We start from the raw sequence: 16,229 nt of genomic DNA, 5'->3' as shown, positions 1-16,229 counted from the left end.
GAGAAAGAGAACGGCCTTTGACCCTTGTACATTTTGTGAATTTGTACACACCTTTAAAGGATGTAAATCACTGGCAATTCTTGACTTTGGGCGCCATCTATTGGAAGCACATGGTTATATTGTATCAACCATCACCATTACGCATTCACTCACCTGTAAAACTGTAGAACATTGAATATTGAGTTAATAAAATAAACTCGTACTACAGTGTGTATAAAATATCAAATTTATTTTGATATAAAACTGCACATGCACACTCACACAATATTTGATAACCATCAATATAGGCTTATAATTCTTTTTCATAAAGCTAGCACACGATTGCAGACTTTAAAACATTATGGTTTGAAGACACCATGAGGATAGCTTGCACTGTCAGATTATAAAGTTTAATGTACAAAAAAGGCAGTCTGAAAAGCAAGTATAAACATTTAAAAAGAATGTACAAATGGACAAAAGTACAAAAAGAGCAGCAGTCACTCAAACATGTAGAAGCGATGTTCTGTAACATATCTTATGATTAAATGACTCGGCAAAAAAAAATAAATAAAAAAAAATACAGTTATTCTGATGAATTAAAATGCCTGGGGTTTGGCTGTAAATTGTACAAGATATACAGAATGTTTCTCATACATTCCTGTTTTTCTTTTTCTTTTGGCAGTCTCGGTCAATCCTTGCAAACCTACTTTAGCATGTTTGTTCAGGGCAAAATGTAGGGGTGAAATGACAAAAAAAGATGAACAATGAATGGGGAACAAGTACAGACTGGATCACGTATTGGAAACGGTTGGAAATGTTTCCAGAAAGATTTTCCTTGGCCATACATTCACAATTGCTCATTTCCTTCATCCTTATCAAGTACAGAATAGGTGCATCATTTTATTCAAATGGTTTGAATGCTGGGAGAGGCATCGGTGAGCCAAAAACCAAACTGATTTATGTAAAATTATGAATAAGTTGTGCTAAATAAGTGGCCTTGTTTGTGAAAACATACAGAACTGCATGTGTAAATCGCGTATAAAAACATTCTGAAGTAAATTGCTGCATTCATTTGCACAATTTACATGCGAATGGATTTACGAACCATTTAAACAGACATTTGTTCTTTCCAAAGTGGTTTAAACAAGGTTAGAGTCCTCCCTCCCTGCTTTGACACACATTGCAAAAAAAACAACACAACACTTGGTCACACAGATTTGAAATACACTGCTTTTTTCATGAGGAGGAAAACATCTACGTGACTGCACATGACACAGACAGACGAATCTCACCCAACTGACTGGACACAACACAAACCATTGTGCATTGAATAAGGCAAATATGACGGGGCTCCACTAGGAGTTTCATGACCTTTTAGTGCTAAAACAATCCAGTCAAAAGTGGCAGAGCGTTTTTTGTAGACATAAGCAGTGTTTAGTCACTGAAAAACCCACATTTCATATTTGTGCTAAAAAATTGTGCTAGGTTATTTTTCTCTTAGAAAAGAAGTTCTAGATCTAAAATGTGCCAAAAATAGTTATATTAATTATTATTATCGGTTATTACATGGCTTGGCTGAATTCCAATGTAATGCGGTCTGTTATTTCTTGATAACAGACCGTTGCCATGAAAAACAGCGCGTTGCTATGGACGCGGAACGGACTATTTTCTTTGGCGGAAGCAATACAATCGTTTTTAAATCAATAAACTCCTTTTTAAATCAATAATTCGTGTCAATTTATTTATTTATTTTGTAGGTAGCCATGTAATAAGCGGGATAATGTATAGAGAGGCGGTCGTTATAGCGAATAACAACCCCTTCAGGCTGATCCCTCCGCTTCGCGTCGGGGTCCTGTTCAGCCTGTCGGGGTTGTTATTCGCTATAACGACCGCCTCTCTATACATTATTCCTTACATATTTGTTATATTAAATGAATGTTTAAGGGAAATGTAATTCTTTTTTATGTTTAATATTGTAGATGTTGCTGCTGTTAAATAATAATGTTATCACATAAATACTACAATAATTGACTATCCCTTAAAATCAATCAAATATAATAAAATACTATCCTAATTTAATACACATAGATTATATTTCATTATCCCCTGTACTGTATATTTAAGACAAGACATCAACTCACATTAGTGAGCATTTCTGTGCTTTTAAGAATTAAAAGTGGGCAAACAAGACTTAGTGTTTGGAGTAACAGCTTCAATGGGATAAAGCTGAAGTAGTGGTCATGAAAGCCCTAGTTTCCACCATTTCCCTTTCTCTTTTCCATGCCCAATTCATGTGATTACAGAAACAGAAGATGGGAGAAGAGTTATTTTGTTTCCCCCACCTTCTCTTATAATTCCACTTTTTTCCTTAACCCGGCTGCCGTGAGGAGGGTTTACTGTGAGTGAAACTATTTGACAGCACCAAGCCTTTTCAATAGATTCTTTCCTTTGGAGAGCAGTCCTTTTTTCTTAGAGTCAGCTCGGGGGCGCCGGAAGGAACTGCCGGGCCCCTGTGCTGCGGGGCCGGACCCCGGGACGTGTGGGCGCACTGTGGGGGTGGCACTTCTTCTGGGAGGGCCCGCTTTTTCCACGGGAACCTAACGGAAGACCCGCAAGGGACAGTTCAGGGGCTGGATGTTTAAAAAGAAAAGAAAGTGTTTCTTTGCCTTTTAAAGCATCTCAACGTCATTACTGTACAACAGACACTCCCATCTCCTCTCACAGTCCTTTCTGTCCCAGAGGGGCCACCATACAGTCAATTATGAATGTATAGTACATTTTGCATCATAAAATAATACATCCAGCCAATAGGGGGCGGCACTCTAAAAAGTCATCTGTGGGAATCGTTTTAGTAAAACTGCACAAAATTCTAGCTAAACTCTCATTAAAACATTAATAAACCTGTTCAGACTGCAAGTGCAACAACATAATCATAAGAAATTGACTGTTTTTACACAGTGACATGACAGTAATCTCAATGACAATGAACTAATTATGAACTCAACAGCAAAAACACCTTAATTTTAGTCGTATAGTTGCACAACACATCATTAAAATGAGTATTTACGCTAACAGTGACAATCTATAATGGCAATGAAAAGAGAAGATAAGTATTTAATTTACCAGTCTTTTGAAGTAATCTATCACCTTTCAGCATGGTAACTTCACCAAGGGTGTTGGAGCCAAATCAAACCTGCTTTAAAAAAGCTTCATTTACAAAAGTGGCTGCAAGAACGCATAAACTTAAAATAAAAATCAATTCAATCAAATATATATGAGAATAGAACTACAATCTACGCCTTAGACGAATAAGGGTGAGGATACTTATGCTTGTTTGAGTTCGTTCCTAGATTCAATGGAAATAGTGCACCCCACACACACACACACACACACACACACACCTGTATGACCTGGCTGACCTTGCCAATGTTTCAGTATTCGTTTTGAAATAAAAATTGAAATAGTGGGAATTCGTGCTCAGTGCAGTATGATAGGGTGCACGTCCACAGGAGAGGAGAGGGTTTGTCCCAGGGCTTACACTAGGAATCTACTAAACTGCACACATTAGAAAAGAGAAGGGGTGGGGGTAAGGGGGTCAGGGGTCCAATTCTGACCGTGCAACAATGGCCTCATAGCTTTTTAAGACTTACAGTAGGAGTCAATGAAAGACGAACATTATAATGGACAACACCCAGAGAAACAACTGAAGATACCAGCTGTGCCTGTCTAATGCACTGACAGCAGTGGACCAATCACAGCTCTCTGAGCAGCGCTACTTGTAGTACTGTGAAACTGATGCACAAATATATGAGATGAGAATTACAGGTGTGTTTTGATGAGTGTTATGTGCCTTGTCTGTGCATGCATGTGTATAAATGCTAATTTGTGCGCATACAAAGAATGTCAACGTAACCCATTATTTTAGTGTGAAATTCTTAAATAAAATTGAATTCATAACAAATATTATAAATATACATCTTTTAATTATTATTTGTTTTTTAAAATATATATATACTATAGATTTTAAATCATATTGAAATAATTTAATATTTAAAATATATATTTAAATAATATAAAAATATTGAAATTACAAAAAGTAATTATAAATATACGTAAATTCTGTGTTAGATTTTTCTTACATTTGAGCAATTAGAGCCAGTGAACAATTTATTTTGTAAATGCTTGGTGTTAATGTGCCTGTTTTATGCATACCAAGTGCAACAGTAATAAGGACCCGTGTCGTATGCATTAGACGAAGACAGCGTTATTCGTTGTATCCTCTGTTGCTCACTTACGTGACAGATACTGAGCCGTTACGGAGTGAAATGAACACTCTTCTTCTGTTTTGCCAAGCAAGTGAGGAAAAAAAAAAACAATGCCATGATGTAATGCATCTCAATTGTCTTCACAATGAATATGAAAAAATAAAATCACCAAACTTTCAGTACAGAAAAACCTTGATGGGTCCTGATGATTGAGCAGAACATCCATCAGCAATTATATTTTCTTTTTTTTTTACAGTCCATTGTACAATATCTACATCTACAGATAAAATCATTCTTGATACCTCTCTCTACTTGCAACATTTGTTTTGTGTCTCTGTAAGTTGATAGTCTTATATATCAGCAATATACAAAAACAATTATTTTGGAAACATATACAAAAGGATTTAAGGTTCGTTTTTTTTTTTTTAACTGGTCTCAATCCGTTAAAGCACCTAAAAAAGTTTCATGGTGGCGTTGAGAAGCATTCTGAAAGTAAAAGCATGCAGTTCTACAGTTCTACATGGTTTCAGTTCTCTGTACATCAAAACTATCTCCTCTATTATAAATTGATTTCACGTTTAAACACAGTTACATTCATAAAGCATCAATTACAATGCTTCACTTGTGAATTAAGTAAAAAATAATAAAGAGTCTTTTAGTGCTTCTTTTCCCATGAATAATAACAATAAACAACTAATAATCTGGCACGTCTCTTTGCGTGAATTCTTTTTTCAAACAATGCTGTATGAATATGCAATTTCATTAACAGTTCACATTTCTCCTCAAATGCTTCCGCAGAGCATCTGACATAAAAATAAAGGTTCCTCAGTCTTGCATTTAACGGTATGTCTCTGTGTTTAGTAAGCTGTCTTCATTTTTCTTTTCTTTTCTGTTTTCCTTCAATGATCCATCAAAAAAGCAACCGGCTGTCACACAACACAAACACAGACGGAGAAGAGGAAAAAAAACAGCGGAGCAGGAAGAAGATTAAAATAAATGGATGACAGAGGGCTAGTGTGTAACAGGATGTACCCTTTTGTTCTTTGTCCGGGGCGGGTGGTCCTGGGGGTGACGGCTCGGGGTGTTTGTGAGGTAAACCTCCACGTCATCAGGCACTTCTTCAAGAAAATTGGAGGGGACCAAACCCTTGTGTCCATTGAGCTCCCCCTGAATAGAAAACAGAGGATATCACGCATCTATGGCTAAATCCCAGTGCGGCAGCTCTCCTGTGTTCAATGTCAATAGCAGGTTTTTTTAAATGCTGGTCACTGAGGAAAACACATTTGCGGAATAGTATAGTATTTGCACCAAAAACACAGGTGTGAATAACCTACTCACATAATAAAAGCCATCCTCATCGATCTCTCCAAACACTGTGATCACATCCCCTGCACAAAACGTCAGTTCGGCCTGAAGAACAGAAAGAGAAAAACATGTTAGATTTCAGTTATCTATCTATCTATCTATCTATCTATCTATCTATCTATCTATCTATCTATCTATCTATCTATCTATCTATCTATCTATCTATCTATCTATCTATCTATCTATCTATCTATCTATCTATCTATCTATCTATCTATCTATCTATCTATCTATCTATCTATCTATCTATCTATCTATCTATCTATCTATAAAAAAGCTAAGAAATATCACATATAAAAAAGAGACACTATGTTCCTTATTAGAATGAAAATAAAATCTAATATTTTATAGCAACATTCTTTAGTTCAGGTCCAAAACAACATCCACCAAACTAATGAAATACAAACACAGATCAACCAACACTGGGCAAGGCAGGTCCTCTCTGGGAGACTGTGAGCTGTGTTCACAAAACAACAGTGATTGTGTAACCCCTTACCTCCAGTCTAACAACAGCAAAAAACACACACAGAGTGTCACAAACAACCATTCCATATTCCTTTCATAGGAACTCACTCACTTACAGCGGAGCAAATTTTATGACAGCCTGTCACAAAGCCTTCATAAACGCATTATAATGATTCATAATATCCAATAAATGCATGCATACACATTGGAATTAATTTAAATGCATATTTTGTTCACTAAAGCATGGCACTAATACTTCCATCATGAAACACAAGGCTTCCTATTACGCTTATTCCTAAGAGAATCATTCATCAAGCATATTATGAAGGCTTTAAAACACATTCAGTGCACAATGCAAATGTATTGTTCATGCATTATGATGTGGGGGCCCTAAAAGTGAGATGTCCACAAACAGTACAGGTGCTGATACAGTGCAGTGAGCTCCCTCAGCAGGAAATAGAGTGTCATTTGTCACAGGCCCAGTGAGTGTACTCACTACTTCCTTCCACACTCACCTCCTCACTCTGCAAGCTGCCCCCATAGCGGGCCTGTACGCCAGCGGCAATGCAAAGGTGACAGTAAGTGACAATGGGGTGTAAAAGACTTGAAAATACTATTACTACTAATATAGAATTATTACCAGATCTTATATTGTTTGTTCTCTGAGATTTTCTTTCAATTTAACTGGAATTTTAACTGGACAAGTTCGATGGGTGTTACTACTGAGGACACAATTTACCCAATTATGTGTTTTTAAATGTATTGTTTTTAACACTGCTGTTTCTTTTTTCTGCTTAGATTTTTATTTTTTTATGATTAAGATCTTACATAAAGTAAAATTACATTTTAAAAAATTAACACATGTAAATATGTAAAAAAAGCACAGCATGATTTATGAATGACAGCAGACCTGGTTGTCAGGATGGCAACATGAATAGCCTAATTTTTTTGTTATTCTATTTTGACGCCCTCTAACGGATAAATTCAGAAGTGCAAATTACCAACTGGGTGAAGTTTCATTTTTTTATGTTAAAATGCTTTCTATTGTCCAAAGCCAAAACAGCTACATTGGCTCAACCAATAGCATACGTTTGAGTGGGACTATTTGTTATTTGGTAAACCAGTGTTATTATTGTTAACAAACTATTAAAATGTTTAAATTTAAACTAAACTAAACTTCGAACTAAAATTATAAATGTTGCATTGACTGAAATAAACATGTTTTACTTAAATATATTTAAGTATACTTAAGTATAATTTGAGTACTATTTTTTTTTAAATGAATAAAAAAGACAAGCACATAACAAAATGAATGAAACTTTTGTAAACCTCGTTCCCTGAAGGAGGGTAACGGAGGCATTGCGTCAATACTGAGGTATTGGGGTCTCACTTGGGACATCAATCACCTTCGGGTAGAAAGAAAACGGGCCAACAAACATTGTCAAGTAAGATTTGCATCGCAAGCCACTCCCCTGGACATACGGGTAAATAAACTTGCTGGCAACTCACTCACTTAGGTTTGTGCTGAGGAGCCGAGATGGGATCCAGCAGGGTGTACATTTGAGAATTTGAATGCCCACTTCCCTTCGTGAAGATGTGCGGAAACAGGGACAGCCCAAAGGGGAGGACCTTGTACTGGTATGCCTCACCCTCGAAAGCAAACCAAAGGAACAGTCTGTGTTGAGGCAAAAACGAAACATAGAAGTACGCGTCCTTCGGGTCGATCGCTGCAAACCAATCTTAGGGGCAAACGCACGTGAGGATGAGTTTCTGCATTAGCATCTAGAACGGGTGCTAGTGAAGAGCCCAGTTCAAGACACAAAGATCCAAGATCGGCCGTAACCCACTGCCTTTCTTGGGTACGATGAAGTACGGGCTGTAAAACCCTGACTTCTTCTTGGCTGGAGGGACCGGCTCTATTGTGTCCTTCGCTAGAAGGACCGCAATCTCCGCACGTAGGACAGGGGCATCTTTGTTTGCCACTGAGGTAAACAGGACGCCGCTGAACCAGGGGGGACACAGGGCGAACTGAATTGCATAACCAAGTCTGATCATCTGAATAAGCGAACGAGACGGGCTGGAAAGAGCTAGCCAGGACCCCACACACTGTGCGAGTGGCACCAGCGGAACTACAGACCTATACACTGGGGTCCAACCAGAGAGGTGTAGCGCCCCGAAGTAGAGGAAGTGAGGATGGTGTGACTCCTACCTGGCCCCATGGAAGCCTCAAAGGTTTGGCAGGAGATGGTTGCGTCCTCATGTGACCCAGAGATTGAGGAAACTGCTCTTTTAGTGAAAATGTGGGACCAGAAATAAACTCTTACAACAAAAGATTGCAGCCTGTATGTTGTCTGCTGCTGATGTAGGTGCCCTCGGCGATGGGCAGGCGGAGGGGCAGCCCTCGGCGGTCTGGTAGCATAAGCATCCCGCCGGGGCAAGATGTGTTTAATCTTTCTTCTCTACTGCTGAGAACTGCTGGGCAAAGTCTTCAACAGTGTTGCCGAAGAAGCCGGCCTGGGAGATGGGGGCATCGAGAAAGCGAGCTTTGTCTGCGTCCATCTCAGCCAGGTTCAGGTTGCTGGACAACCAAGGTGGACATAGTCTGGCCAACGCCAGGTCAGTCGCCGTGCACAGTTCTTGAAACAACCCCGGCTCAGAATAACCCTCGTGCAGCTCTTTTAGTGCTTTGGTCTGATGAACTTGCAGGAGGGCCATAGCATGCAGGGTGGAGGCACCCTGTCCAGGGGTACTGTAAGCCTTGGCGGCAAGAGCTGCTAAGAACTTATAGGCCTTGGATGGGCAATTCTGCCAGGTGGCGGCTCTTTGCAGGCATAAATGCACCACAATCGCACGCTCCTCCTGAGGAATCTCTGCGTAACTTTTGACCTCCCCACCATCGAGGGTAGTGAGAGCGGAGGAAGCAGTGAAGCGGCTTCGGGCAGTAAGAAGTGCCTTCCAAGACTTCGTGACCTCCTCATGCACCTCCGGGAAGAAAGGCACCGGGGCAGGACGATGCTGTGCATCACGCCCCGTGCTGAGAAACCAATCGTCCAACCTCGATTCACCCAGGGGTGTATTCGCTGCACTTATCAGTGCAATCGTGGGGAGCAAACCCCACTGAAAGCGCCTTTTCTCCAACTGTAGAAGTGTCTCCTCTCAAAGTGAAGGTAAATGGCAAAGAGCTTTGAAACAACCGCTCTGCTCCGAAGCAATAAGATGAATGAGTGAGTTTCCGGTAAGCTTATATACCCATTAGTCCAGGGGAGTGGCTTGGAATCTTACTAGCCAATGTTCACTGGTCTGTTTTCTTATTACCCAAAGGCTCCCAAGTGAGACCCTAATATGTCAGTAGCGACGTAACGTCGAACGTAACTGACTGAAAGGGAACCAAGTCATACAGGATTTTCTTTTTTTTGGGTGAACAATCTTTAAACCGAACTAAATCTTTAGAGCTGCCATGTGCCATCTGAATGAACAGTAACATAAAAAAATACAAACCACATTATTGCCGCAAAAGCAAAGACAATAGGCTGAAAATGAATTTGGTGGCTTTTACAGAGGCAGGCATCCAGGCAATCCAGCGTAAAATCAAAAGCTTATGGGATGAGACCATAAGTGCAAGAAAGCACAGAGCTTTGTCTCCATTACCTCCACATCGATGTTAGGAGAGCTTTCTCTGGGATCATAGTCATATAGGGCCACCATCCTCCGTGTCGACACCGCGTGCTGCCTTCCACTCCTTTTATTCCTTTCTGAGAAAAAAAAAGCAAGAATAGATGGATAAAACAAATAAATAAGTTCTGGTGAGAAAGAAAACAAAAAACAAAGAACTATTTGATATTTATTTTGATCATTAAAATTAATTACAAATAAATATATAAAAAAGGAAAGCATGATTTATGAATGACAGCAAGCCTGGTTGTAATGATGACAGCAAGAATGTGATGCCCTCTTATGGATAAATTCAGAGTTGCATATTACCAACTTTCAAGGTGAAGTGTATTTTTTTTATGTTAAAGCTAGGGTAGGCAATTTCGGAGAGGCTAGCAATTAGGGCTGGGTATTGACAAAAATTTCACAATTCGATTCGATTTCGATTCACAAGCTTGCAATTCGATTAGATTTCGATAACGATTCGATTCGATTCAATATTGATTATTTTGGATATCAGGTACAATACATTGCAAATTTTCTCAAGGAAAACAAATCTCTTAACTATTATTGTAAACTATGGGAGTCAGTTGTAGCTTCATTAGCCTACTATAATATTGAAGGTAAAAATGAACTGATTTGTATACAAACACTTAAATTACACTTATGTATTTTTATAATAATAAAGTTATATGAAATTATATAAACATTTAAATGGTGGCTGTCATAAACTTTCCAAATTTATTCAAACATGCATTAAATATGGAAGAACATTAAAAGTTATTATGAATATGTAATATGGTGCATATATTTAACAAAATGCTCCTCTCTAGAGTTAATTTTTCTAGCTGACTAACGAGTTTATGGTCACTGGATATGTTTTTTCTGAGGTAAATGTGACGTTACATGACATTGTTTACGGTTGAAACACTGATTGAGCGATTGACTGATTGATACATACTTCGATAAGTTGTACTCTACCTTTTAACACACTTTCAGATACTCATTCATGTTTATTTCGCGCAGTAACTAGTGTTATTAAGGCGGAAGAGAAGATAATGTGCGCGTTGCTGCTTCTCTTGAGCTGAGCTGCGCCAGAGCGATCTCACGTCACAGCGCCAAAACGGTAATTATGTTTTTGAATTTCGTAAGAAAATGGACGTAATTTGAAATCTGAGACTTTGTTTCATATCAGTAATAACAAAGCACAAAGATCATTGCGATTTATTGGATGGGATGCGCGCAACAATGTTCCATTCATTCATCAACTGAAAACAGGATGACTAATCGATTCTTGGGATTTAGAATCGATATCAGTTCGTAAAAAGAGAATCGATTAAAATCGAGAAATCTATATTTTTTACCCAGCCCTACTACCAATAGCAAGCTAGCTTTGAAAGCATAAGATCCCACCCTCCCATCAGACAGCTCTCCAAAGCCACGCCTCCTCCAAAACACATGAATGCGCACAGCCAGAGCAGAGTCTGCATCACGAGAGACTGCATTAAATTACCTTACTCAAAGCACATAACATTACAATTATAGTGAACGATAAATAACTTTGAGCTGACTTGTACCACCGGACTGCTGCAGATTCATTTCGGCATTGATAGTGTTGACATAGAAACCGCTCAGTGGGTTGCCATCTCTTAATAAAGGTAGTTATGGAGTGAAAGCAGCATAAGCTTGTTGTTTTGGTTAAAAATAAACTGTAAAAGTTGGCTGCTGTTTGTTCAGTGACTGTCTGTCTAGAACTCTACATAACCTTTCGGAATGCACTGATGATCTGTGATGTCTGCGCGAGCAGGGTGCGCAGAAGTATGCAAATACATATGTTGACAGGCAGGTATGACATCGTATCATTGCATTCAGACAAACATTTTTTGGTCCTGAGACTTCCACAGAAGACATTTTTTTTATTACCTAGACCACTTCTATTATTGATTGCTATCAGGATGTTAAGAGATTTTTAACCAGAATTACAAAAACTGTTTATGGAAAACATTGTCTACCCTAGCTTTAAAAAAAAAAGAAAAGTTTTGGCTACTTTTTAAGACAATAAAAGGATTTAAAAATTCTACAAAATGACACATGCAGCACTTTTTCTTGAATGGCTCAAAATAAATACACAAGTCATGACATGAAAAAATAGAAGGCACATTTAGTAGTAAATTCAAAGTTGCATATTACCAACTTTTTTAAGGTGAAGTGTCATTTACTTTATGTTAAAAATATTTTTACTGTTCAAGTCATTGGACTCAACCATTGGCATGAGTTTTGATAATTGGACTGCTTTTAAGGACAATAAAATGATTTTACAAATTCTATAAAATGTATTTTTTTCTTGAATTAATACTCAAGTCATGATATGAAAAAATAGAAGGCACATTTAGTAGTAAGTAGAAAAGTTTCTGTGGGGTCCAAATGGTATATATACAGTATATATATATATATATATATATATATATATATATATATATATATATATATATATTACATATTTCACATAATTATCACATAATAAAGTTTCTGTACTAGGTCCCCAGTCAAAGTAAATGAGTGACATTGATCATGTGAACTCCTTTGTATAAACGGTCAGATGTTTCGGTTTCCATTAAAGCACAAGATGCTATAAAATACAAAATCTAGACCTTTTCAATAGTTGCAGACTTTTGGACCCCACTGTTCAATCTGCATTATTTCCAGTATGAGGTGTCAGTGGGAACAGAAGAATAAGTCATGCTGACATTTAAGCGTCATTCAAGTGATGAAGGGAAACTTGGAGGTGAGCTGAGAAAAGGCACTTTAGTGAAAAAGAAAAGATGGTTTGAATGAGAAAACTGATGAAGAAAAGATGGGGGCACAAACCTCTCTTGGATTTCCGGGACCTGCGATTAATTGAACGGCCATCTTTGAACCTATTACAGTTCACTTGAGAAAAAAAAGAGGAAAGCAAGAAAGAAATGGAAGAGAGAGAGGAAAGGATGAAGGCAAGGAAGGCAGAGGATTTAAAGGAAAAATCTGCCTTTGACATTCTTCTATATGACTTCTTTTGTTTTCCGCAGATGAAAGAAAGTCATATGGGTTTAGAACGACATGAGTGATGACAGAATTTTCATTTTTTGGTGAACTATCCCTTTAAGGGTTCTAAAATGAAAACTATGGAACAGGTAGAGGATTTGCAGACAAGCACCATGTTTAATCTACTGTAAAACAAATCAGAACAGAGAAAGGAAAGAGAAGGCAGAAAATGAAGTAAAAAGGGTAAGATGGGCAGGGGTCAGCACACCTGTTAGATCATACCTATTTTCTCAATGGGCGTGTTGAGAGGAAGAAACCCCTGTTTGAGCAGCTGGTCCATCATTTCATCATCATCCGTCTGGATCTCTGAGACCATGTTACAGGGGATGAGCCCCCTGCGGCCACAGACCTCTGCTCTATAGAATCCATCTGTGTCCTTCTCTCCAAACACCTGGACAACACAGCAGGGCCATAATTAAACTCATTTCATTGCATTTTTAATTACACTCTCTCTAATTTCCTCTACTCAATTTGGTACAGTAGCACTAAGTCTAATGTTTTTTTTTTTTATCTGGGATTATTCAGTTATGCTTCTATAACTTTCATTTGCATAAAAGTGCTAATTAAATAAATGCAAATGGCCACAGAATTCTGAAAGCAAAAATAAGTACATTGGAATAGCAAGACAGCAATGGACTGACTTAAACATAAATAACATAACATAACAACTAGCAATGTACAAAGTATTATTTATACAAAATAAATCATTCTAAAGCTATATACAGTATATGTATAGATATAAAAGGATTATACTGATTATATACTGTATATCTGTATAAATTATATACTCATTTTAAAATAATGAACTTATATTGAAAAATGAACACTTATAAATTCATATTATAATTTATAATTAAATGTAATACTGGCAATTATATTGATACATAAATACATTAAATATAACTATAAATCAAGGATATCAGTCAAAATTCCAGTATTATTCCATACCTACATATAATTAGAATAAAACAGATTTTGAATATAAAATTAGCAGGTGTATTATATATATATATATATATATATATATATATATATATATATATATATATATATATATATATATATATATATATATATATATATAAAACAATATATATATATATATATATAAAACAATATATATATATATATATATATATATATAAAACAATATATATATATATATATATATATATATATATATATATGTATATCTACATACACACACACACACACACACACACACACACACACATATATATATATATATATATACACACACACAAACATACATATATATATATATATATATAACAAAACTGATTATATACTCATTATATATTGTTACAATAAATGTATATAAATGTATATTTATAATTTAATAAATAATTAAATAAATAAATATAATCAGAATGTTTAATATTGCCAATTTATATATAGGCTATGCACAGGGTCTAAAACTAACTTTTCGCCACACCTGCCAATGTGTGGTGACTTAAGAAAATGTATATTATAATTAGATATTAAATATAATTAACTTAAATATATAAATTTTTACCAGCCATGACACAAAAACAGACAGTTATGACACCAAGATTTTTGAGGAAAAATGTATATTTATATTTGAATACTATACTATATAATTTAATAATCAATACTTTTAATATTTGCAATTATATAGGTACATTAGTACATAAATATAATGATCCATTAGTGGTAATAGTCAGCACTTCTGTATAGGTGCATCCCTAAAAAGGAAAGGAAAGAAAAGAAAAAAAAGAAAAAGTGGAAACAAGAGAAAAACAAGCTGTGGAATTAAATGACAGTTGAGAACTGCTTGACATCAGTCAGTTCAGATCAAACCTTTATGATCTGGCCCTCCTTGAAGGGAAGTTCCTCTACAGCAGCATCGGGGTTGGGAGACATTGACAGGGGGTCGTAGTCAAACATGGCCACAAATATTCTGGAGTCTTCTGGCTCCGACTCCTCATAGTAGTCTGAAGACCGCCGTTCCCGTCCACCATAACCATCTGAAACAGAGAAGAGGGCAAGCTTCTGCTACACACAGAAATCAAATGACAGATAAAGATAAAAACACATTTAGCCTAATCTACTTCTACAAAGGCATCAGTCATATTAACACATATTAACATAATAAACTCATAAAAATGTTAATCACACCAGATACAAATGTTCCCTATACAGTGAAATGATCTGCCGCACAGCACACCAGTGGGGTAATATGCAAGCATATTGAAAACAGAAGTAAGAACACGTTTGAAATGGCCATGCATGTTAAAAAAACAAGGGATGGATAAAACATTGCTGTTTTACTGTAAAAACATACAGAACTTTCCTGGACAGACATGCAGCAACTAATTAGTAATACTTCACTGGAATGATCCACTCAAAAATCATTAAAAAAAATTAGGTATCGCAAAACACTTTTCTGTTATCTTGTACCAATGGCTGTTAAGATAGTAGTAAACAGTAGTAGACCATGCCAGTTAATTAGAAGTGTATATGGATCTGATAGAAGTGAATCATGCACCCAGTTACTGATAAGAATATGCAGAACATTCACAAGCAGCATTTAAAACCACAGCTGGCACTGGGGGGAAGACACAGCTCTGCTCTTAAGGTCAGCAGTCACACAACATCCAACAGTAGAAAGACATCCATGCAAATAAAACATTTGAGGATCTCAAAGGAAAACTTTTTAAAGCTCCGTAAAAGATGGACGATGAGGAAGAAGAGGACGAGAAGAGGGGTTCACAAACACTGTCTGGTGTTTTAGACCACACGATAAGCACAAAGAAAGGAGCAATCACCCTTAAACAGACCAAAATCCCAAACCTAATCCTAATCATGTTTAACTTGAATAAAGACAAGTTACCATGTGGAAATAATAAAGGTGAAATTAACGTAGAAATTGCCTCTTGATTAAAACCTAAATAAACATGTAAAGATATATAAAAATAGCTCAATAAATATGCTGTCTTCCAAATGTTAATGAGAGGCTCCCACATGTCTATATGGTAAAGGCAGCTTCTGTTCTTTTTAAGATCAGCAATACAAGTAAAGCTCTAGCGACTGCATTTGAGTTACTGTGTTTACATTCCAGGTTAAAATAAATGTGAAGCTTGTATTTTTGTCTAATTACAGTAAATGTGTTGTTTGAGCTGTACAATTGTCCCCGTTTTCTTTTAACGCTGGGACTACTGCTGAAGAATGAACTTCTATGTAGTTATAAACAGTACTTAATGAATACCTACCTGTTTGTGTCCCTTTCTGGTATTCTTTTGTAAATTTTGAGATAAAATTTAAGGTTTAAGGGCTTAGCATGGACATGACAGGAGATGAAATAGTGGATATGACTTTATTTAGACAAGGTTAGTAAAGTGATACCACCATACTAGTCTCATGTAAACGTGTTTTATGTTT

The 16,229-nt window shown here is 36.7% G+C and overlaps 1 protein-coding gene across 1 annotated transcript in view; it reads right to left on the bottom strand.

The window, feature by feature from the left end:
- Nucleotides 1-4,292: 4,292 nt before the first annotated feature.
- Nucleotides 4,293-16,229, bottom strand: part of rimbp2b (RIMS binding protein 2b) — a gene marked incomplete at its 3' end in the record, with an annotated part of 57,311 nt that continues 45,374 nt past the window's right edge. Inside the window, exons 18-25 of the mRNA XM_081348491.1 lie at nucleotides 14,649-14,815; nucleotides 13,029-13,197; nucleotides 12,594-12,656; nucleotides 9,723-9,826; nucleotides 6,590-6,622; nucleotides 5,583-5,654; nucleotides 5,277-5,411; nucleotides 4,293-4,319 (exon numbers count right to left, since the gene is read on the bottom strand). Coding sequence (XP_081204617.1) covers nucleotides 4,293-4,319; nucleotides 5,277-5,411; nucleotides 5,583-5,654; nucleotides 6,590-6,622; nucleotides 9,723-9,826; nucleotides 12,594-12,656; nucleotides 13,029-13,197; nucleotides 14,649-14,815 — 770 coding nt within the window. The remainder of the gene's footprint in view (nucleotides 4,320-5,276; nucleotides 5,412-5,582; nucleotides 5,655-6,589; nucleotides 6,623-9,722; nucleotides 9,827-12,593; nucleotides 12,657-13,028; nucleotides 13,198-14,648; nucleotides 14,816-16,229) is intronic.

The sequence above is a fragment of the Scardinius erythrophthalmus genome, assembly GCF_964197995.2.
Source record: "Scardinius erythrophthalmus genome assembly, chromosome: 20".
Lineage (NCBI taxonomy): Eukaryota > Metazoa > Chordata > Actinopteri > Cypriniformes > Leuciscidae > Scardinius > Scardinius erythrophthalmus.
The sequence above is the reverse complement of the archived record's forward strand: the minus strand, read 5'-3'. Positions and strand labels throughout refer to the sequence as shown.